At 39.0% G+C, this 25504-nt stretch overlaps 1 protein-coding gene across 2 annotated transcripts in view; it reads left to right on the forward strand.

Annotated features, from left to right (window-relative positions):
- MARCHF3 (membrane associated ring-CH-type finger 3) overlaps positions 1-25504 on the forward strand; it is a 195025-nt gene that overhangs the window by 133170 nt on the left and 36351 nt on the right. For both annotated transcript variants that reach the window (XM_070742845.1, XM_070742846.1), the window contains 2 exons: positions 12780-13023; positions 18391-18595. In XM_070742845.1, the coding sequence (XP_070598946.1) occupies positions 12836-13023; positions 18391-18595 (393 nt within the window). In that variant the 5' untranslated portion in view covers positions 12780-12835. The remainder of the gene's footprint in view (positions 1-12779; positions 13024-18390; positions 18596-25504) is intronic.

Genomic DNA, 25504 nt, shown 5'->3' on the forward strand with positions numbered 1-25504 from the left:
CCACATATGTCTGCCCAATATGTGGTAGAACATTTCGTGCCTGTATAGGTCTTAGCAGCCACCTGTGGACACATCGTGTACAGCCCACAACCTGTTAGATGTCAAGGACCTCTTCTAACACAATTGATGAACATCATTATACATCCCAAATAAACACAGCAAAAGACTACCTTTTTTTTTTCATTTTTAGCATCCCAAATAAATGCTCAGATTTTACTTTTTATATGTATACTGGACTGTTATTTTTTTCTGTTTACTTGGGCATTTTATATTATATTTTATTTCAGATATTGGAAACTAGTCTTTTATAGTCTGTATATGTGAGTATATAAAATATGTTCTGTAATACATAGTAAAAATGTATATTGTAATTTATAATAATTGCAATGTAAAATTATGTTCAAAAACACAATCAATTAATATCAATATTTTATAATTAATACTTTTATCAATTGCAATATATTAATTTTAATAGTTCATATTGTTTTTGAATATAAGTTTACATTGAACAGTCCCTGGAAATAAATATTGACAAATTGCAGTATATAAATGTCTTTTATTACATGAATTTTGTAGCATCTTTAGATTTATAGATCTGCAGAGTTATTTGCCTTTTCTTTTTCTCAAGTCACAAAATAAGAATAAACAGTATTATGATGGATGTTTTTTTCTTTTTTGCCAGAATAGGATAGTTGGATCAGATTAAATTTGAACTGGTTCTTATGAAGAAATTAATCTACATGATTTTAATCCTTGATTTAAAAATTCAAGAGATTATTTAATGATTAAAAAGTTACTATTCATGTCTTTATGAAAAAGTGTACAGTAATACCTCATGATACGAACTTAATTGGTGCAAGGAGGAGGTTCGTAAGACGAAAGGTTCGTAAGACGAAACATTGTTTCCCATAGGAAACAATGTAAAGTCAATTAATCCGTGCAACCAAAAAAACCCCCGCAAAAAAACGGCTTTCGGCGACTGCTGGGAAGCCGCGCGGCTGTTTTAAAAGGTGACAGCCGGCCTGGGGGGCTTCCCAGCACCCCCCCGAACGGGGGGTGCTGGGAAGCCCCCCAGGTCGGCTGTCACCTTTTAAAACAGCCGCGCCGCTTCCCAGCTGTCTCCTGAAGCCGAACGCCAAAACCGAACTTCCGCGTTCGGCTTCAGGAGACAGCTGGGAAGCGGCGCGGCTGTTTTAAAAGGTCGCAGCCGGCCTGGGGGGCTTGCCAGCACCCCCCCAAACCCACGCGGCTTCTCAGCAGTCTCCGAACGCCGGTTCGTAACTCGAAAAAAGTTCGTAAGAAGAGGCAAAATTTTTCTGAACCCCGGGTTCATATCATGAGTTGTTCGTAAGACGAGGGGTTCGTATCTTGAGGTACCACTGTATAGTGGTACATCTACTTAAGAACTTAATTCGTTCCGTGACCAGGTTCTTAAGTAGAATCAATGTAAAAGCAAATAATGTGTGCAAACCCATTAGGAAAGAAATAAAAGCTCGGAATTTGGGTGGTAGGAGGAGGAAGAAGAAGATGAGGAGGACAGTCGCTGCTGAAGGAAGAAGGTGAGGTGAGGGGAATCAAAAAAATCCAAAACTTTTAGGCTTTAAAAAAAAAGAGGGACTCTGAGGCAGCGGGGAGGAGCACGCGCCTCCCATACACCAGGCACAAGGCTGCTTTCCATACACTGCGCCAGAGAGAGAAACCCAGATCCGGGCTCGGGATCTTAAGTAGAAAATAGTTCTTAAGAAGGGGTAAAAAAATCTTGAACACCCAGTTCTTATCTAGAAAAGTTCTTAAATAGAGGCATTCTTAGGTAGAGGTACCACTGTACTTGGTTTATGCCACAAATTATGAAAAGTCCATATTCAAATCTTGCAAGAACAGAAGAGTGACTTCTGGTTTTTGAAAAGCTGGTAATCAAATCCTGCTTCAAACCCTTTCAGGCTAAGCCAACATTTTTCCACCAGTTTCTAGCACAATGTTTCTATGTGCAGCCCTGCTTTATTGTCTCACTTGAGAGTTTATTCATTAACTAATTTATATTTAGAGCTCCATGGAAGAACTGAACTATGCGGATGCAATGCTGTTGTCATTCAGCTTCCACTCATGAGTAGTCAGTAGGGAGTAAGGAATATTCTGACTCGCTGCACTTTTCACACCTGTCACTTAAATCACTAATAGAAATGCAAAAGGGAAATGCTTAACGGGCACTACAATGCTCCCTTAGGGAAATAAGGTATTGTACCGTTTCATGAAGATCATATTCTCTACATAATTTGTATGATAATGTCCTTCAGGAAAATGAAAATATCCTTTCCCATACCTGCCTTCTCCAGATTCTGTTACCATATTTTGGAAGCAATAGAAATATTGGATGACAAGTATGTTTTTAAGAGTTAAGAATAATATCATAGTCATTTGACATTTATATAAAGCAGTAAACCAGAGGCAGGAAGGAATGCTTTAAATGGTTTTGCTATCCAGATATTTCAGTACTTGTCAGCAAGCAACTTCAACAATTTGTACCTAAAAATGCTGAAGACTTGGAAGAGAATAGAAATACTTTCTAAAAACCACTTTCCCTATGTGTGTGAACATACCCACTTATACACAGACAAGAATTTCTTTTATGTTTCAAATACACAATCAAGGATAAGAAATTCCTTCTTATTGGACATTCCTATCTGGAGAAACTTGGAAAAGTGTTTGGCTGTCATGTGAAGTTCTTAGCTATCTAAGTGACTTCAATTATATTTTTCAAGAAAAGGAAAAATAAGAAACAAGAAGAAGGAGAAGAACAGGAGAAATCTGTTAATTTTAATTGTTGGCAATTCTGTGGCACCTCTCTGTCCACATTTTGATGTCTTTGAGTTGCTTTATGCTCTGGCTTGTGTCAGCTTTGGTTTTACCTAGCACCAAATCTTTAGGAGGCCTCATTTCTTTTTACTGTTGGCCAATCCAAGCATAACTGCTTTTCTCAATCATGAAGAAATAGAATTCCTAGGACAGTGATGGCAAACCTATGGCACAGATGCCAAAAGTGGCACGTGAAGCCATAGCTGCTAGCACGTGAGCTGTTGCCATAGCTCAGCTCCAACGTGCATGTGTATGCCAGCCAGCTGATTTTTGGCTCACACAGAGGCTCTGGGAAGGTGTTTTGGGGTTCCAGGGAGCCTCTGGAGGCATGGGGGAGGGCATTTTTACCCTCCCCTGGCTCCAGGGAAGCATTTTGAGCCTGGGATGGACCAAACATGAACCTACTAGGCTCACCAGAAGTTTGGAAGCAGGCCATTTCCGGACTCCAGAGGGCCTCCGGGTGGTGGTGGAAGCTGTTTTTGTCCTCCCCAGGCATTGAATCACGAATGTGGACACTCGTGCATGCATGATAGCACGCGCCCATGCTCTTTCGGCACTGGAGGGAAAAATGGTTCGCCATCACTGTCCTAGGACAATAAAGATGACAGATAAGCAGGTACTGATTCACATAAAAGCAGACATATCCATGGAAGGCAAAATCATGACATTCTGCCTTCCTTATTTGGCCATGTCATCCAGTTCAAATGAGTCAATTTTCCTCCTGCCTAGGTTTTTGTCATTGTTCAACTTTCACATAGGTAGATGGACAACATGACAGTGCAGTGGATTTAACTGTCAGGCTTACCTCCTTGCTTTTCCATACTTGATTCATCTTTATCAAAGCTGTGTGACTCAATGTGATTCAACACTTTATTCCTGGACTGCATTCACTGCTTTGATCAATCCTAGGAAAGTAAATTTCTGCACACACTCAATCTCTTTACCGTCAATTATTATTTTGACATGTCCATTCCTTGCAGTGATCTTGAGCTTGGCCCTTTTGACATTCAGGAAGAGGCCAAATTGCTCATTTTCTTTAATCCTTTTGATTAAATGTTTGAGGCCTTCTTTGGTTTCTGAGGGAACAGTTGTGTCATCAGCACAGTGAAGATTGTTGGTATATTCTTTCCTTACATTTGGGGACAGAAAGACAAATTTTGCACATATTTGAAGGTCACTGCCTTGGCACTCGTGTTTATCAGAAAAGTCCTCTGCTACCCTTCTAACCTGGCTTCCACCCAAACCTTTTTTTTCTGATTTAGTTGACAAGCTCCTAGATGGAAAAACTGTCTTTCTGGATGAAGATTAGCTTCTGGACTAAAAGAAGATGGTGGAAAAGAGGGGAATGACTCCCTACTGAACTCCTGTTCATTTATTTATTTATTATTTATTTTATTTATGGGATTTGTATGCCGCCCCTCTCCGGAGACTCATGGCGGCTAACAGCAACAATAAAAAAGTGTACAATATTAATTCAATACTAAACACGATTAAAAACCCATTAATATAAAAACCAAACATACATACATACATACCATGCATAGAATTGTAAAGGCCTAGGGGGAAAGAGGATCTCAATTCCCCCATGCCTGATGGCAGAGGTGGGTTTTAAGTAGCTTACGAAAGGCAAGGAGGGTGGGGGCAATTCTAATCTCTGGGGGGAGTTGGTTCCAGAGGGCCGGGGCCGCCACAGAGAAGGCTCTTCCCTTGGGTCCCGCCAAGCGACATTATTTAGTTGACGGGACCCAGAGAAGATCCACTCTGTGGGACCTAACTGGTCGCTGGGATTCGTGCAGCAGAAGGCGGTCCCTGAGATAATCTGGTCTGGTGCCATGAAGGGCTTTATAGGTCATAACCAACACTTTGAATTGCGACCGGAAACTGATCAGCAACCAATGCAGACTGCGGAGTGTTGGTGTAACATGGGCATTTTTGGGAAAGCCCATGATTGCTCTCGCAGCTGCATTCTGCACGATCTGAAGTTTCCGAACATTTTTCAAAGGTAGCCCCATGTAGAGAGTGTTACAGTAGTCGAGCCTCGAGGTGATGAGGGCATGAGTGACTGTGAGCAGTGACTCCCGGTCCAAATAGGGTCGCAACTGGTGCACCAGGTGAACCTGGGCGAACGCCCCCCTCGCCACAGCTGAAAGATGTTTCTCTAATGTGAGCTGTGGATCGAGGAGGACGCCCAAGTTGCGGACCCTCTCTGAGGGTGTCAGTGATTCTCCCCCCAGGGTAATGGACGGACAGATGGAATTGTCCTTGGGAGGCAAGACCCACAGCCACTCCGTCTTGTCTGGGTTGAGTTTGAGTTTGTTGACACTCATCCAGGTCCCAACATCCTCCAGGCACTGGCACATCACTTCCACTGCTTCGTTGGCTGGACATGGGATGTTTACTCACTAGAAGCTCCCTTCCTCACCTTATATGTGACTTTAGCTGCCTGAACGTAGAAAGAATAAATTCAACGAGTAGTCTCACAGGAAACTATTAGCAGTCATAACAAGTAACAGCCTCCTCCCCCTCCTTGGCTCATGTTCTCTTTTTTCTCCCAAGTCCCTTGATAAACTCCCATTTGCGCTCTCTGTTCACTCACTAGTTGAAAACAGAAAACTCTCTGGGATACATCTAGACTTCTAAGTATTACTGTTAAGATGTAATTTGTTGTGATGCAGTAAACACAATATTTATTACAAACCTTCTCAAGGTTCCAAGTTCAGTTTTAATTGTTTTCATAAAAATAAATCTCTGGATTTTAAAGTAAGGGTGAAAAAGCCTTTTTTTGGTTGTTACTGGTGTTAGACAACCTTGTTTATCCACAGCAGATCACCCAAAGATCTATTAGTATTCTGTCCATCTCTGCTCTCAAGTAACGGTGTGAGTCTTGAAATCTGGTTTAGAAGTACTATGAATTTAGATCTCTGAAAGGAGACTGAGCTGAATATATATTACCTGTTGTACATTGCTGTCTGTCCTTTGTTGTGGTTAGCAGGATGAAAATGAATTATGCAAAGAAAAACAACTAAACTTGAAGGATATCAGGAGATCTGAAAATTCATATTTTCGGATCAGAAGTTATATTATCCTCTCTCTTTTTGCTTCAAAAGAGAAAATTATACAGTCTAGTTAGTCATTTATATAGCATAATCCTGCAATAGAACCAAATCATTAATAAAGGAATTTATAATTCTGTGTAGTTTGCCTCAGCAGCATTTAAAACTCCCGAATTACTGCTAATAATTTGGATTTAAATGATTTTAAAGCCATGGTATTTTTATTTATAACTTAGAGATATTATTAATTATATCTTGCAAGCACTTATAATAAAGGAAATACTGTACTCCCTTTTAACAAATTACATATTAATATGGTAATTTAAAGAATATTTTACTTTGACAACAAAAAATATGTTTTAGGACACCTCAAAGTTTTTTTAAAGGTTTGGAAGAATCAATCCCATTAGGCTGAAATTATAAAATACACAAGGGAGCACTCATATAATATGGACTTGTCTCACTGTTACCCTCTTTGGGTTTAACATCCAAATATTGTTAATATGTTGTTACAAAGATTAGTATTGTTTTAAAATAGGAATCTAATTTGAACTATAATCCAAAATTTGGAATTTAAGAAGAATCATGGGGTATGAGGTAAAATTAAAAAAAACCTCTCTTTGTTTGGAAAATATGAAGATCCCAGGAACTGGCTCTTTAGTGGAATAATATAAATGTTAATAAATAATATTGTTGTGTGAGAATTGGTCATAAGTTATATTTTTCAGTATGTTGAATCTTCACTAAACAAATGGTTGTAAGTCGGGGACTATCTCTACATGAAGGGAAGTATGTGGCGAGGTACCCCAAATTCTATCTTACACCAAATACTCTTCAACATCTTCATCAATTATTTGTATGAGGGGAGACCGCCTTTCTGCCGCACGAATCCCAGTGGCCGGTTAGGTCTCACAGAGTTGGCCTTCTCCGGGTCCCATTGATTAAACAATGTCGTCTGGCGGGACCCAGGGGAAGAGCCTTCTCTGTGGCGGCCCCGACCCTCTGGAACCAGCTCCCCCCGGAGATTAGGATTGCCCCCTCCCTCCTTGCCTTTCGTAAACTCATTAAAACCCACTTCTGCCATCAGGCATGGGGGAACTGAGATATCTCCCCTTGCCTATGTAGTTTTATGTATGGTATGTTTGTGTGTATGCTTTTTTAAATAATGGGTTTTTAGACTTTTAATATTAGATTTGTTATTTGAGACTTTTAATATTAGATTTGTTACTGTATATTGTTTTATTACTGCTGTGAGCCGCCCCGAGTCTGCAGAGATTTGTTACTGTATATTATTTTATTACTGCTGTGAGCCCACCCCCACCCCGAGTCATCAAATTTGCAGATGACATCCAGCTTCCAGGAATAGCCCACACCTCAGAAGATAAGCTTAAGATACAGAAGGATTTTGACTGACATGAACTTGGGCACTATCTAACAAAATGAAATTCAATGGTGAAAAAAGTAGGCATTTAGGCAAGAAAAACCAAATGCAGAGATATAGGTGGAACCTGGTTTAATAGTAGTAACTTTGAGTGGGATGTTGGAGTCCTACTAAACAATTACTTAAATAGTAGCTAGCATTGTGCTGCAGCTGCCAAAAATGCCAATGCAGTTCTAGGCTGCATTAATGGGGATAGAATCAAGATCACATGAAGTGTTGATACCACTTTATAATACTTAGGTAAAACCACACTTGGAATAATGCATCCAGTTTTGATCACCATATTATAAAAAAAGATGTCGAGACTCCTGAAAAAAGTGCAGAGAAGAGCAACAAAGATGTTTAGGCAACTGGAGGCTAAAACACATAAAGATAGCTGGAATTGGGTATGTCTAGTTTAATGAAAAGAAGGACTAGGGGTGACATGATAGCAATGTTCCAAAATCTAAGAGGCAGCCACAAAGAATAGGGAGCCACCTGAAAGCAGGACAGGAGGAAATGGATGAAAACTAGTCAAGGACAGAAGAAATCTAGAACCAAGGAGAAAAATTCTTGATTGTTAGAATAAATTAATCAGTGGAACAACTTGTCTCCAGAAATTGTGAATAATCCAACATTGGAAGTTTTTAAGACATTGGATAACCATTGTCTGAAATGATGTAGAATTTCCTGTCAGAGCAGGGGGTTGGACTAGAAGACTTTCAAGGTTCCTTCCAACTCTTGTTATTTTATATTCTGTAGTTTAGTGGCCTATTCCATCACTACTCCCTCTCACAATGGCCTTCCCCACTAATATGTCGGAAGAAGACCCCTTCGGAAACAGGTAATAGTGAGAACAGGTTTATTGAAATCGGTTGGCAGAACTCAACCGCAACTAATTTGACAGCTATTTATACAGGAACTTTGCTGACAGAACCACCAATCATCTAACCGTATTATGCCCACCCAAATAGGGCTTCCCCAATAACAGCCAATGGCTGCAGGGAAGGTTTTACCCAATCGGATCTGCCGCGGATACATAACACCCACCCTGAGATATCTCATGTGCACTTAACAATCCACACATTTGATTAGCAAATGGGTAGGCGAAAGTAGAGAGTGATTGCAGTCAAGTTATGCAATTCACTTCTACGAATCCTTGGGTTGCGAATGTAATTGGCAGGTTCTATTACATTTGTAACTTGAGGACTATCTGTACTTTCAATTATATATTTGTTTCTGAAATTCTGAAGCAAAGTGCATATTTTTATCCTGTATTTGATCCCAGTAACCAATTTCCATGTGTTTAATTTTAAAACAGTTACAACAAATGTGTAACTGTACATTCTATATGAAATAGAAATTCATTAGGTGGCATGATTTATTTATTTATTTGGTTTGGTTTTTATTTTTTGGTATAAGTTGATGATGTCTGAGTCAATAGGTCTCCTCAGAATAGTTTTTCATATTTACCTCAGAATTCAACATGTGCAGTTTATCTTTTATATTATTTTTGGATGTATATTGCATGAGGTGTCGTGTTTAGAGAGAATAGTGAGAAACAATCTAAGCAGTTGTTTTGGTTTTTACATCATAGAGTTTCTGTCATCACTGATGTGTTTTTTTTAAAAAAAAATGAGATTGGTGTTCATTTCACAATTCTCGCTTGGTTGACCTAGGATAGGAAAGAAGAAGAAAAAGAAGGATTGTTAACCCAATCAGAGTTCTGGCGTTGATCTGGTTTGAAATGTCATATCACCCATGAACTTTTTCAGTAGCCGATCTTGTCCCCTGTGCTCATTTTTTTGCTCCTCAAATCTTCTACATCTATAATAGGATAAATGACAGTTTTAAATTTTTTAAACTATTTTTAATATCTTACAAATATGTTTTAATGGTAGCATGCTGGGTGGGCTCCTCAGAACTTTTATTATTTTTAATTAGCATCCACTGTAAGAGAGTTGGGTGCATTTAATGTTTTGCTCTTAGCTGCATCATTTGGTGGTTAAAAAACACTCCTCACTGATTGACGGAAACCTTTGTAAAACCACGGATGGTCACTTTCTGCAGAATTATAATCTTGCTGCTGTACATAATGAGGTCAGTGAAGCAGCAAGCAAGAAAATGTAGAGTTCTATAGCATGGATCTGTAAGCACAGCACTGTCTAGGCTATTTAAGTTTAATGAGGCAGCTACTGTGCGGCTGCATACGCTCGCTGAACAGTCTCAGCATGTATTTCAAAACTAAAATGTAGCTCATAATCCATGTCCATATGCTGTAGGAGATGAGACTGTTCTGCTAAGTCTGCATTCTTCTGCATTCCCTTTAGTATAAATGGCATCAGAATGTGTTATTTGTTCTGTTTTATTGGAAATGAGAATCGGGATTTGCTACTCTTTTTCTTCCTTATCCTCGGAGCATTGGCGCTACCACATAGTAATACCTTGGCACATTCAGATTCCCTGGAGAAAATCCACTTTTTTCCAAAGCTAAAACAACCATTAAAATAAGGGTGGTGTTCTCAAACATCTACCAGTATTTTTTTCTTTAATATTTTGTAAGCATGCACCTGACCCATCATTCATGCTACAGTATAAAAACATTCTGAATAATAATTAGTGCCCACCGCTAATGTTTCTGCCGCACAAATCCCAGTGACCAGTTAGGTCCCACAGAGTGGGTCTTCTCCGGGTCCCGTCAACTAAACCAGTGGTTTTCAACTTTTTTTGAGCCGCGGCATATTTTTTACATTTACAAAATCCTGGGACACACCACCAACCAAAATGACACAAAATAACACTCTAACGCAGTACATATTATACATTTAGTTAATAATATAGTTTCTAATTGTATTTATATTCACTTAGTGTGAAACCTGGGTCTGTTTCAATGAACACAAAAGGGATATCCTGGCAGGAATGGTAGTTTGGGGATCCATGTTTAATTTCCCCACGGCACACCTGATCATGTCTCACGGCACACTAGTGTGCGGTGGCATACTGGTTGAAAAACACTGAACTAAACAATGTCGCTTGGCGGGACCCAGGGGAAGAGCCTTCTCTGTGGCGGCCCTGGCCCTCTGGAACCAACTCCCCCCAGAAATTAGAATTGCCCCCACCCTCCTTACCTTTCGTAAGCTTCTTAAAACCCACCTCTGCCACCAGGCATGGGGGAACTGAGATACTCTTTCCCCCTAGGCCTTTACAATTTTATGCATGGTATGTCTGTATGTATGTTTGGTTTTATAATAAGGGTTTTTAATTGTTTTAATATTGGATTGTTTATATGCTGTTTTTATTACTGTTGTTAGCCGCCCCGAGTCTACGGAGAGGGGCCGCATACAAATCCAATAAATAAATAAAATAAGTATTAGGGTGCCCAATAATATGACTGTGGCCCCAGTGATGAAAGGAAGCTAATCCAAGGCTCAGCTCAATTTTTCCATGCTTTGAGGTTCCACATATTAAAAAAACCACAATAGAATTAATATTTAGGGTGCTGTATCATGGCTTTAAATGTACATTGGGTGTGTGCCAGTCCCCTTGAGCATTTATATTTGATAATTCAGCCAATTACATCGAGCCAATAAAGTGAAATGACCAAGATGTGATCAGTTCAAATTTAGTATCTTTTTACTACTTGTCATCAGAAGGCAGAGAAAGGAGAATTGAGAGAAGGAAAGGAGTAAGCAAATCCAAAATTCCTTTTTTGGTGCTTTGTCAGGCCCAATAAACTTTAATCCAAACAGAGTGAGGTAATCTTTCCTAAAAATCAGGTGCGCATTCACTGGAATACATAGCAGTATGTTTAGAACAGAAGGTGATCAGTGATGAATTGTTAGTCTGCATATGCATTTGATCATAGATAGGTCACATTTTTATCAAATTCCCCTAAAATAAGAAACTCCCCCCCCCCATCCCATTCAACTTTTTTATATTTTGGGGAATATTTATTTATTTATTTATTTATTTTTATTGGATTTGTATGCCGCCCCTCTCCGGAGACTCGGGGCGGCTAACAGCAGTAATAAAGCAGCATCTAATAATAATCCAATACTAAAAACAGTTAAAAACCCATTATTGTAAAAACCAAACATACATACAGACATACCATGCATAGAATTGTAAAGGCCTAGGGGGAAAGAGGATCTCAATTCCCCCATGCCTGACGGCAGAGGTGGGTTTTAAGTAGCTTACGAAAGGCAAGGAGGGTGGGGGCAATTCTAATCTCTGGGGGGAGTTGGTTCCAGAGGGCCGGGGCCGCCACAGAGAAGGCTCTTCCCCTGGGTCTCGCCAAGCGACATTATTTAGTTGACAGGACCCAGAGAAGACCCACTCTGTGGGACCTAACTGGTCGCTGGGATTCATGCAGCAATATTACAGTAAGATGTTGTATTGCTCTGTGAAGAAGGACTCAGAAAACCTCCATTTTATTCTGGTCACCAGGTGTAGCATGTACCAATTTTAAAACAAATGAAATTATTGAATAATGAGAAATAACAATACCCTTGGGTTTTCTCTTTCACTGTTTGGCAAATAGTAATGAGCACAATTCTTGTCTCACACTTAGCTCTGTTAAGCTCTCGAGAAACTGTAACACCTTGACTGAGAGTGAGAATAGAATTTTCTTGATAAATTACTTCTCATATTTACATATTATTCTGCTGGGAACATGTTTGTGTGTAAAAAGTTAATCCCATGGGCTATTGGTTTTCTCCCTCTCTCCTCACTTTTTAACTTACAATATACTGTATATTATTCCTACTTGGAGGTGGTCTACTGCCCTTCTCTCATTAAACGTTAATTTTGGTGTTTTGCTCCATGCTTGATGATGTAATGCACTTAGCAATAATGGATGATTCCCTGAGAGAGATTGTAAGTTTCTTGTCCTCCTTGTCGTGAAAGGCGTAACTTTCGGAGGAGAGGCTTGGATCGAATTGACGGGATCAAAAGCAACATCTGTTTTGCCCTGTGCAACAAGCAAGAAGTATTTTGTGGTGGTAGACAGGTGGGGTGGGGGGAAGGAAGGAGAAGGAGTGAAAAGAGACTTCCCATTTATTATCAAGACACTGATGATTGTGGAGAAACGAAGAAACAAACACACACACACACTTTGCTTCATAGAGATGCAATTTCTCAAACTCACATTTCAAAACTGCCCATCCCCCACCAATAGTTAGGAACATGTTTTTTTTCCCACCTGGAGAAAGAAAATCTCTCCTTTTCCTAGAGAATCAATAAGACAGCGTTATATGTCGCGGTGCTCTCTGCATTATCAATCTTTGCTTTTCCCCTTTTGTGCTTTGCCGGAAAAAAGAAAAGGCTATATAGCAAGAAACGATGCTGTTTTGAGTTCTGTTGAATATTAATGAATAAAGATGCAGGTGGTCTGTATTCACTCTTTGCAGCCTGCTCTTCAATAAATGGTTTTCTCATCTCTTTTTTTTTCCTAGATGGAAATCCTGTATGAATGTGGAAGCCATTAGCAGAGTAATTGCTGTCTGTTACCATGACAACCAGCCGCTGCAGTCACCTGCCCGAAGTCTTACCAGACTGCACTAGCCCAGCCACTCCTGTGGTAAAGACTGTGGAGGACTGTAGCAGCCTTGTGAATGGACAGCCGCAGTATGTCATGCAAGTTTCGGCCAAGGACGGACAGCTGCTATCAACTGTAGTACGGACTCTTGCCACGCAGAGGTACGGTCTGTCAGTCGTATCAAACTCAAGACATGTCTGGTTGCTCATTCAGCTTTTCTGGTGGAGTAAGGGCGAAGAACGGAGGGGATGTTGGTTGGAAGATCTGAGCCTTTGTAGTCCTACTTGGGACTTTATCTTTTAAGGCCAGGCTAAGCATTGTCGGTTTTTATCCTGGTTAGATTAGAGGTTGCTGCACGCTCCAACCCGCACTCTTAGAGCGTTCCTCTTTTGAATTCGGAATGCGTTTTGTAAGGTTGACAATAACTTTGTGAATATCTCTCACCCGTAAACTTGCTCGTTCTCATTCGGTGCAGGAAAAGGTGGGGAAATAGCTGGGAGAAGCGGGTTGGAAAGTGAATAAGATGCCATAAATCCTTCCGATTTGGAAAAGAAAACTTTAGAAGTGACATCCTGCTGACTTGTGCATGCTTCTCATTGCAAACTGTGTGCCTCTGTATGAATGATTGACAGGAGATTCTTTAGGTCCTCTCTCGTCCAGCTTCACTGTTATTGAGCTTCTTCTTTTTTTTCCTCCCCCCACCCTTTCATGTCTGCCTTATATTTCTACAGCCAGGGAGCCTCTTTGACACAATAATTACATGGTTTTTTTTCAAAAGGGATGACAGCTGAAAGTCATATTACTGTTAACTTATGTGGGGGGGGGTGCATGCTGGCTGGGACTGATGGGCATTGTAATGCAATACATCTGAAAGATTCCAGATTGGAATATTTATTTTCTCCTAATATTATTGAGTCATTCATAGGTCTTTATTCTTTAAGATAACTTTAATTTATAGATATCCACTCACAAACAATAATTGTTAAATGCACCATGACATGTATGTTGCCTGTTACACCATTAGCCACAATTGCAACAAACCATATTGGATTGTTAGAAAAAGGTATTCCTTTTCCTAACTCAGGACGTGTGTGTGTGTGTGTGTGTGTGTGTGTGCTGTGCACTGTGTTGATAAAATATACATAACATTTTGATGTTCTTTTTCTTTACAAAACAGATTTTTGGAAGTTTCTGCAGAAAGTTTAAGTTACTTATATAAAAATCTAAAGTTTCAAATTTCAAATCTGTCTGCAGACCATGATATATCTGTCTTAGGATAAACACCTTTTCTAACAGTACATTTCTAAAATTTGTGCATTTGGCTTTCTGTTGATTTCTCCTTTTTCTGAAGAGCAGCACATGTAGGATTCTGTTCAGTCCTGCCAGAACTGCTCTGTGAGATATGTTAGGGCTGAGAGATTTAAAGGAAGGACACTCTGATACATAGTTGAGAGGGATATTAACCTTCAAGTCTGAATGCTGCAACTAGAATACCAGCCCTTCCCAGCTTAGTCTCTTCCCGATATTTTGCCAGGATTCCTACATTAGGGAAAGCAATTCTGTATCAGACTGCCTAAAAATGGAAGTACTGTATTGAGATAGGCAGTATCATATTAATTTGAATAATTTTGAGATTGTGAATAATTTATTTATTTTATTTTATTTATTCATTTGTCCAATATACAATACATATGGAAGAGAATAGACATGAAGTAATATATATAAAGATAATATGTAAAAATAGAGGAGAAGAAAATATATATGATATATGAGATAAAGGAAAGACAATTGGACAGGGGACGAAAGGCACACTAGTGCCTACGCCCCTTACTGACCTCTTAGGAACCTGGAGAGGTCAATCGTGGATAGTCTAAGGGAGAAATGTTGGGGGTTAGGGGTTGACACTACTGAGTCAGGTAATGAGTTCCACGCTTCGACAACTCGATTGTTAAAGTCATATTTTTTACAGTCAAGTTTGGAGTGGTTAATATTAAGTTTGAATCTGTTGCGTGCTCTTGTGTTGTTGCGGTTGAAGCTGAAGTAGTCATTGACCGGTAGGACGTTGCAGCATATGATCTTGTGGGCAATACTTAAATCATGTTTTAGGCGCCGTAGTTCTAAGCTTTCTAGACCCAGGATTGTTAGTCTATTTTCGTACAGTATTCTGTTTCGAGTGGAGGAGTGAAGGGCTCTTCTGGTGAAATATCTTTGGACGTTTTCAAGGGTGTTGATGTCCGAGATGTGGTATGGGTTCCAGACAGAGGAGCTGTATTCAAGAATAAACTAGTCATTGAGATATACCTATGGTCATGTTTAAGGAAAGAATAAATGTGTTGAAACAGAAATATCCCAGTTTGATTGCCTTGCTATAGGGAGGGTCAAAGCAAATACATTGGCTTCAGTTATTTTTTAAGGAAAGCAAATGGAACACAAGAAGTCAGTCCTCTCTTATCAATTACTGGTGTTCATTCAAATCAATTTTAACAATTTAACTTGGAAAAAATATTTTTAAACTTAAACAAATAGACTAAGGAATGAAGTCCCAAGTTTCTTTTGCTGAAGAAGAATTTGAAGAATTGTTGCAGGTGATAAAGGGCCTTAGGTTTATTCTGTATAAGTTAATGTTGTCTGTGCATTGTACAACAAATCCCATATAGCTATCTTCTTCCTGTTTTCTTTTGGAAATCTTACAAGAACCTAGGAACCTGGAAAAACAGCCCATCATATCATATATAAAAACAATAAAAACTCTTCTGGTGGTTTTCCACAAAGTATACTTTGGGGTCCTTCAAAAATAAAGGCAGAACACTGTTTCCTTTAAACACAGGAACCGTCGGACCTTCACCCAAGAGACAGTAGTACATCTCTCTGAAAAAACTTACTCAGCATTCCTTACTCAGCTAGCATCGGAAGAAGGGCTTTTGTAAAAGTCACTTTACAAACAAAAGTGAAATAATGAGACAATCCGCTGTTACAGAATCTTGCAAGCCAGCCTGCTATTTATAGCAGCCCCAAGGTTTAAAATCTCACCTGTCCTTACGTAGTAGCAGATTTTGTGCTACATATTTCTCACTTTTGGATGTGAAGGGCACCTGCACCAAATATTTGGTCTCAGTTTTTTTGCTTCTGGTTGACACCTTTGTGCTCCTATCTAGTTTTCTCTTCGTTATCCCCATTTAGGGGTAGTGATTTCTGACAGTCTCAAAATGGGTGAACAGTACAGTCAGGCGATAGGGAAAGCAAGTAGGATGCTTGGCTGCTTAGCTAGAGGTATAACAAGCAGGAAGAGGGAGATTATGATCCCGCTATACAGAGCGCTGGTGAGACCACATTTGGAATACTGTGTTCAGTTCTGGAGACCTCACCTACAAAAAGATATTGACAAAATTGAACGGGTCCAAAGACGGGCTACAAGAATGGTGGAAGGTCTTAAGCATAAAACGTATCAGGAAAGACTTAATGAACTCAATCTGTATAGTCTGGAGGACAGAAGGAAAAGGGGGGACATGATTGAAACATTTAAATATGTTAAAGGGTTAAATAAGGTCCAGGAGGGAAGTGTTTTAATAGGAAAATGAACACAAGAACAAGGGGACACAATCTGAAGCTAGTTGGGGAAAGATCAAAAGCAATGTGAGAAAATATTATTTTACTGAAAGAGTAGTAGATTCTTGGAACAAACTTCTAGCAGACGTGGTTGGTAAATCCACAGTAACTGAATTTAAACATGCCTGTGATAAACATATATCCATCCTAAGATAAAATACAGGAAATAGTATAAGGGCAGACTAGATGGATCATGAGGTCTTTTTCTGCCGTCAGACTTCTATGTTTCTATGTTTCTAAGTTTTAGAGAGGATACTCTTGTCTCAGCAAAGACATTGCTCCGATTCTCACAGGGAAACTGATGCCACGTAGAAAAAGAGAGAGGAGATACGGTAGTTGAGACAGCACATTGTGATGAGTATAGTGTAAAACTAATGTGAGGAGAAAGTAGGCTGACTATGTAGAGCAGCAAATTAAACCTAACATCCATAGGACTTCTGCCTAGAGCATGCGCATGGACACTCGGCATGTGATAACCTGAAGAAGCAATACAGCTGCATTTACATCAGAGGGGAAATTTAAAACCATTTCAAGGAAACCCGAATTAGATTTTACTTGAAATGTTTGCTTTGGATATTTCTGGTAATTTTAATAGATTTTTCTTAAATAAAACCAATTGCAATGGATGAAGAAATGAAAAAAAATAGATTGAAAATACTTCATCCGTTCAAGCAAACAAAACTTGTGCATGTATATAAATATGCTCTAGATATACACTAGAGAGGGAAGGAAAGAGATTGTGAAAAATAAGTGTGAGAATGAATAGCTACAGCTAATAAATTAACTATTAATGCTTTAAAATCCAAAGCTGGTTTCCAAGAAAAAGCTGTGTGAAAGTCTGCAATAGGAGTTGCGGTATAGAAGAAAAGGGCTTCATTCTCAAGACTTCTTTATATAGGATTGTCTTTTGTAAAAAATGATCCATTTCAATTTAAGTAATTGCATCCTTAAGAACAGATAGTTTTGATTTTCTTACGTTTCTGATTGGGCTGTGTAGTTAATAGCAGTATAATACACAACTGCTATATCCGAAGTTGGCTCATGCCAAATATTAATTTTATTTTAATATAGTAGAACATTGAATGTTTTATATGTCAAGTTTTCTTTATTATGTTAGATTTCTGGAGGTGGTCATGTGTCCTAATAATAAAAACTTTGAAACAGTTTTTGCATAGTCTCACTCTTCACTTTCATTTCTCCTTTGTATCTTAATATCATACTTCTGGAATTTGTTTAAGCAGCATAATATTTCATTCATGAAACTCTGGTTTAAGCTCTGAATGCAAACTAAAGTTACAAATCATGATTTGGTCCTGTTACATTTATGCAGAGGAAATGGCAGATAGGAATTCTAAAGAGGCCACAAAAGAGGAAAAAATGTTGAAAATACTGAAAACTCGGAACTGGAACAAAGTAGAACTTTTGGTAGACTGATGAAAGACATTTTCTCAGTTGTAGCAATTTTGGCTAGATTCCATGATGCTGTTATTGTCATTTGGAAAAAAGATATTGACATAAATGTGTTAGAGAATCAAGGAACATCTCTCTCTCCCTGCCTTCGTCCCCTTCCTCCCTCCCTCCCCATCTCCATTCATGCCACAATATACTGCATACATGGTGACTCATTTGGGAGCAGTAATGAATGTTGCCCAGGTCACATTAACTAATAAAATTTAAGGATTGCTTCTTTATATGACTTGATTGAGTGTTATTAAAGAATGGGGCAGGGGCTGCCTTGTTAATTCTTCTACTATGGTAAGATTGCATTGTAGGTAGTTTGAAAGAGATTATGCAGAGCAATGAATTAGGCTCTTAGGTGCAACTATATACAGTACAATTAACCTTGAAATATCCAAATAACATTGATGTTGTTCCTTCAATTTATGACTCCTGCACCAAATTAATCCTCCTTTTTTCTGCAGTCCTTTCAATGACCGACCAATGTGCAGGATTTGCCACGAAGGCAGCAGTCAAGAAGACTTACTTTCTCCTTGTGAATGTACTGGAACCTTGGGGACTATTCATCGTAGCTGCCTGGAACATTGGCTCTCATCTTCAAATACCAATTACTGTGAACTTTGCCACTTCAAGTTTACAGTGGAGCGCAAACCAAGGCCGTTGGTCGAGGTCAGTAATTGAGAGAAGCTTTTAATTATGCATGTTTTTATACTGTACCGCAAGCAAAAATCTATAATCTGGAAAGTTTAGGGTGAAAGAGAAGGAGCAGAAGGACAACAAGAAGAGATTTCTTTATTATTAATTAAATTTACACACTGTCTAAATGACACTGTCTAAATGACTCAAGAGTAGTTGAACAAATAAAAACTTGAGTTATGTAGAATTCAGTTCTGAAGCTTTCAGTTTTTGGCTAAGCCCATGAGTGAGTCAAGTGGAATTGATGTCTTGGGGTTTATGTACCCTTATTTAACTATAGCAGAAAATATTTGGGATACATGTAATATTCTTTGATTTAGTGTTTTATACATTATACTATATTAAGAGAAATGTTAGTGTGTATTATAAATACATGCTAACAAATCATTTTTAAAATCCACTGAAGTGACAGGTGACAGGTTTTTCTTTTACATTTTAAATATTTTTGTCGCATTTCTTAGTTGCCCAACATGTCATATAAGCCAGTTGTTTTATTCTATTTGCTCATTCTAGCTGCAGTAATTTAAATAAGTGATTTAAATAAATTGAGCTGTATATAAAATGACAATATACTCACTTGACTGCTGCACTAAAAGCTTTTTATTTTCTTTTGAAAGACAGTACATTACAGGTCACTTGAAAATCAACATGAAGCAGTGGATTGTGAGAATTCGGAATTATATATTATTTTTCCACAAGTTATAAAAAAAAGTTAGTTGTGAAGCTGACAAGATAGAACTATATATTTTATTTTGTTTCAACCAATGTTATTCCAATGTTTAGAATCATAAAACTGAAGGGACTTTATTTCAGGTCAACTTTTCATTCGGTGCAGGAGCCATCAGATCATCTCTGACATCCGCCATCTGTTTCAGGGCTTAGTGAAGGAGAATTCACTGACTCATATGGCAGCCTGTCCCCTGGCTGATAGATCATTCCTTCACAAAGGTCCCCCTGATGCCTAACCTGAATTTCCTTCTTTATATTTTAACTGATTGGGGCAAAAGAGGATGTTCACTCTAGTGTGACAGCCCTTCAGATGTTTGAAAATTGCTATTATAAACATATCTATATTTTTTAAACTGCTCTTCATGATTCTTTGCTGTCATGATTCCAGTCCAAGCTTGTCCCATTTTCTCCATTTTTTTAAACTCTGGTGCCTAGATCTATATACAGTGACACCTCATCTTACAAACACCTCGTGATACAAACTTTTCGAGATACAAACCCGGGGTTTAAGATTTTTTTGCCTCTTCTTACAAACTATTTTCACCTTACAAACCTACCGCCGCCGCTGGGATGCCCCACCTCTGGACTTCCGTGTTTTTGTGATGTTCCAGGGGAATCCCAGCAGGGAAATCCCAGCAACGCAAAAACGGGCGCTTCGGTGGCAACGGAAGTCCGGAGGTGAGGTTTCCCAGCGAGGGGAGCCTCAGTGAAATCGCAGTGTCACAAAAACACAGAAGTCCGCAGGTGGGATTTCCCATGGAGGGGAGCCTCAGTGGAATCCTAGCAGTGCAAAAACGGGTGCTTCGGCTGGCAAAAGGGGTGAATTTTGGCCTTGCACGCAATAATCGCTTTTCCATTGATTCCTATGGGAAATATTGTTTCGTCTTACAAACTTTTCACCTTAAGAACCTCGTCCCGGAACCAATTAAGTTTGTAAGACAAGGTATCACTGTATAGCATTTCAAGTAGATTCTGACCAGGGCAGAGTAGAGTGGAACAGTTACATCCTATGGCATAGGACTCTTTGCTTCTGTTATTATATCCTAATATACAGTAGCATTTATCTTTTTTAGAAGCTAAATTACACTATTCACTTATATTTAATTTCCGGTTAATCAGGATACCCAGATTACTTTCACGTATATTCCTGCTAGGCAAATGTGTATCCATCCTATTTCTACCCTACATTTTTGTCATCCATATGCAGATCTTTGTATTTCTAACTATTATAGTCACTCAATACTTGCTGCCTGAAGGGAAGCTATTAATGAGAATTCCTTAGGTTCAATCATTCAGGTAATTGTGAATTCATCTAATTAACTGAGTCCTTCGGGATTGGGCAGTATAGAAGTCTAATTAATTAATTAAATAAATAAATAAAATCATCTACTTCATGTTTTACTCATTGATTACTAGCCGGTGAAGGTTTGTTGAGGTCCAAGTATACTGTCTGTGGTCTTCCTTTGAATTATTAAATTAGAAATTCTACTGAAAGGGGTACTATTAGCCAGACACCAATTTTGAAAAACTGTATTGACTCCTGTTTAATTGTAACATGTCAATTGAAGCTCTCACAAACAGGTTGCTTGATAATCAGTGTAGACATGAAGTTTTCAAAGGTTACTGAAAACAGTTCTACAATCAATTCTGGTAATTATTTAACTACCCCAGGATATAATCCATACGGCTCTGGAGACAAATTCATTTACATTAGGTAGTTCTTTATTGTTCTCCCCTCCTATCTTCAAAGCTGTAACTCCTTGTTCTCCCAGTAGCAAAAAAAAATTGCTACCTACAGCTCTATTTTCCTTCTCAAAGAAGGCAGCTATAAAATGGGATTGAGGAAGTCCTGCTTCTCACCACCATCCACACATTTCACCACTTTCGCTTAGCAATAGACCTGCATTTTCTAAAATAACCAAAGAATGCTCTACAATTTCTGAATACCACCTGTTTTTTGTCTATGCTGCTCTTCTTCCATTTTCTATTCATGTACTTTCAGAACTATGTGCTAGTCATGAGTACCATCAAACAAGTTTCAATAATGCTTCTCATTGCATTTGTCTTCCTGAATTAAGAATTCCAGTTTTCCTTTTTATTCCCTCCACCCTTTTTTGCATTGATGCTAAAATATAGGAGGTTTTGAGTACTGGTATCTCTGCAGTCTTGTCCTAAGAAGCTCTGAGGCTCCATCCCAGCATCCTGATTTTTGTGTTCTGCTTTCTTGACCCTGTCCTTGGCTAGATATTCAATTCTAGACTTTTGTCACTCCAATCCGCTTTTGTTTTTGTTTATTGCCTTCCTGATTAGAGTATTCAAAACACTTCCCAATTTTTGTAAGTTGTCCATCAATTTCCAGAAGACTTCCATGAGGGTTGCACAGGCCACTGTCATAGAATCCAACCTTTCTGTATGTGTTGACTTCTAGAATCCTGTTTTGTCTTTTTGCACCATCATCTTCAATGGATAATAGAAACTGAGCAATGAAAAGAAACAGATTGATGAAAACACTGCCTGTACTCCAATTTCCTTGATCCTCCTTTCCAGATCTTTATAGTGTTCAAAAATTCTTTCAATTTTTTCTTGGCTCTGTCATTGATCCAGAATTAAGGGGAAAGAGATGATATTGATAGGTTTAGTCTTAATCTTCATTGCCGCCCCGAGTCTACAGAGAGGGGCAGCATACAAATCCAATAAATTATTATTATTATTATTATTATTATTATTATTATTATTATTATTATTATTATTATTTCATGTGGGCACATATTTATTTATTCATTCATTCATTCATTCATTTATTTATTACATTTGTATGCCGCCCCTCTCCGTAGACTCGGGGCGGCTCAAACAGTAATAGGAAAACAATGTACAATACAAATCTAATAATTAAAACTAAAAACCCATAATTTAAGAGAACATACACACAACATACCATACATAAACAGTATAGGCCTGGGGAAGTTATCTCAGTTCCCCGATGCCTGATGGCAGAGGTGGGTTTTAAGGAGCTTGCAAAAGGCCAGGAGGGTGGGGGCAGTTCTAATCTCAGGGGGGAGTTGGTTCCAGAGAGTCGGGGTCACCACAGAGAAGGCTCTTCCCCTGGGCCCCGCCGAACGACATTGTATAGTCGACAGGACCCGGAGAAGGCCAACTCTGTGGGATTAATTCAGTTAGGTTTATATGGCTATCTATCACATCATAGCAACTCTGACATAACTGTCTCAGCTTAGGATAAAATCAGTGACCACCAAAAACACCTCTTTCTTTCAGGTTGATTCTTGAGGGGGGGGGTTATTCATAGGGGTTCACATGTTTTCTATAGTACTCTGGTATAGTTTTCTCAGGTGACTATCCAGAGAGAGACATAGTAGTACCCATTCCAAATTCCACTGGTATAAAATGAATCCTGATTTTCTTTCTCTCTTGTCAGAAATGATTAAGGAGTCTTAAATCTTAAAATCTAGAAGAAATTACACAGGGTAGATAGGAAAGAGAGAAAACAATGCAGGCATTTAGTAGCTACTAAGTTATCAGCTTCAAATGGAAACATCTTCTGAAAGATATATGCTGGGCCAATACTGACTTTATACTGTGCGTTAAAGTCTCCTTTTTCTAAACTTTACTTAGAAGACTACTGGCAGTTCTCACTTAACAACCACAATTGAACACAAGAACAAGGGGACACAATCTGAAGTTAGTTGGGGGAAAGAGCGAAAGCATTGTGAGAAAATATTATTTCACTGAAAGAGTAGTAGATCCTTGGAACAAACTTCCAGCAGACATGGCTGGTAAATCCACAGTAACTGAATTTAAACATGCCTGGGATAAACATATATCCATTGTAAGATAAAATACAGCAAATAGTATAAGGGCAGACTAGATGGACCATGAGGTCTTTTTCTGCCGTCAGTCTTCTATGTTTCTATGTAACCCATAATTTTGGTCATAAGTCATTGAGGTCATTATGCCAGTCATATATGACCTGACTACATCTTCCCACTGTTTTTATGACAGTTACAAAGCAAGTCACCGTAGATAAGCATTGGTCATTAAGCAAATTCATTCTTTTTAATGGGTGGGGGTTTTTTTTGCCAGAAACCAGTAAAAAAACCACACAAATCGCAGTCACGTGACCATGGGACACTATAATCATAAATTCAAATTGGTTATCAAGCACTGAAAATTCAATGGTAGGGGGGCAGAGTAGCAGCCATAATTTTATAATTAGTGATGACTAATTTTGGGAGAGATCCATCAAAACTTTGAATGGTTGTTAAGCAGGGGCTGCCCTTTCATGACAGGTAAGATTCGAAAGGGAGGTTTGTGTGCTTTCATGAGTAGATAAATATAGGGCTCTAAGCTCTACACAAAACAGGACTTGACAGATTTTTTTTTAAAAGCTTGATGACATACCAGGTTTTCTAGAAATCTTAGGAATCCAGAGGGAAAAGAGAAGCAAGGATATGACAGCATACACCTGGGGATGTAAATCAGAGAAATGCTGCAACTTAAATTCTTCTGTCAGACATTTTTGACAAATATAAAGTCGTGACATTTTTAAATTATACCACCTGTGTCATTTTGGCATTACTGTAGCTTGTTATAGGTACCCCTGCCAAGAATGGTTTTTTCAGAATGGGATAACTCGCTTCTGCCAATTCACCATGGAACAACTTCCCATGGTCAACTCATAGCAGGACATCTCACCACAGGACAATTTAACAATACAATTTTAAAAAATTATTATTATTATTTTCATTCACATTTCATTCTCTCCCTTTTTGCATCCTTTCATGATTCTATTCCATTCTATTCTATTTCTTTGATAATAGTGTAACTCTTGTCCCATGGCGAGTTGGCCGTGTTGAATTGTCATAGACCATTGATTATTTACAGTTGGAAGTGGGTCGTCCCCTTTTGGATCTTTGTTGGATTTTGCTAATGGCTTGTTGTTTAATTGTAAGCCACCCAGGCAATTTTCAGAGTGAGACAGGCAGTAAAAGTCTCTCTTGCTCTCGCTCTCTCCCTTTGTATGTATGTGTGTGTTTATGTGTGGGTGTGGGTGTATACACAAAGCACACACACACATACACACACACACACACACACACACACTAGTTTAGCGCTTGCCCCTCCCATTGCAAGGACTATGGCAAACAAATTATTTTAAAAAGGGAAACCAGGTCTTTTTGACTTAGAAATATTGGTGCCATTGCTACTTTTTCTGATATATATATTCCCTTAATTTTCAAATTCAGCAAAAACATGTGCCATATATATATATATACATGGTGGGGTTTTTTTTTTGCTGAATTTGAAAATTAAGGGAGACTAGGATAGATCTATTTCAGCCTTATTTTGGCCTCATCAGCTAGCCATACCCTCACTGGGACTTGAACCTGCAACCTTTGCCTTGTAAGGCAGAGAATTAACCTCTAGGCTACAGTATCCAATCCCCTCAGCTCTGCACCAGGGAAGGGTTACATATTTTTGTGTCGAATCACCCTGGTGTATTGAAGGAACATCACAGCTCCTTTTTTGCCTCTCGGCCCAACCCAGGGCCATATATATATATCTTACTGCCTGCAGTTATTCCTCTTTCACACAGACCTTTGTTCAGTTGTAGCTATAGCTATGTTTAACCAAGTCTACATTACAGTATGAACTCTCAATTTAATTTAATTTAATTGATTTATATGCCACCCAACCATTAATGGGCAGCCAAATGTTTACTGCCACACTGTGGTGTGGCTTGTTTTGTGGGTGTGGCTTGATGGTCATGTGACTGGGTAGGAGTGGCTTGCCAGCCAAATGACCAGGTGGGAGTGGCTTAAACGATCATCATCATTCAAGTGAACTGTTATTACCGCACAATGCCTTTTCATCTCAGCTGTGGGCAGAGTGAGGGCCTCGTGAGGGGAAAAAGACCACAGCTCAGACTGCTTCAGCGCGGCATGGTTCTCCTGGCCTTGTGAGGTAGCCGCGTGACGCTGGAGGGGAGTCAGGCAAGAGAGAGGGAAGCTCATCCAAGGCCAGGAAGGAGGAAAGAGGAAAACAATGAGGAGTGAGCAGCAGCAGCAGGGGAAAAAAGGAGAGCCGAGCTGAGACCAGTAATCCAGGAAGTTACTGCCGCCGGTCAGCTGGAGCTGG

This window comes from Erythrolamprus reginae, chromosome 2, assembly GCF_031021105.1.
Source record: "Erythrolamprus reginae isolate rEryReg1 chromosome 2, rEryReg1.hap1, whole genome shotgun sequence".
NCBI lineage: Eukaryota > Metazoa > Chordata > Lepidosauria > Squamata > Dipsadidae > Erythrolamprus > Erythrolamprus reginae.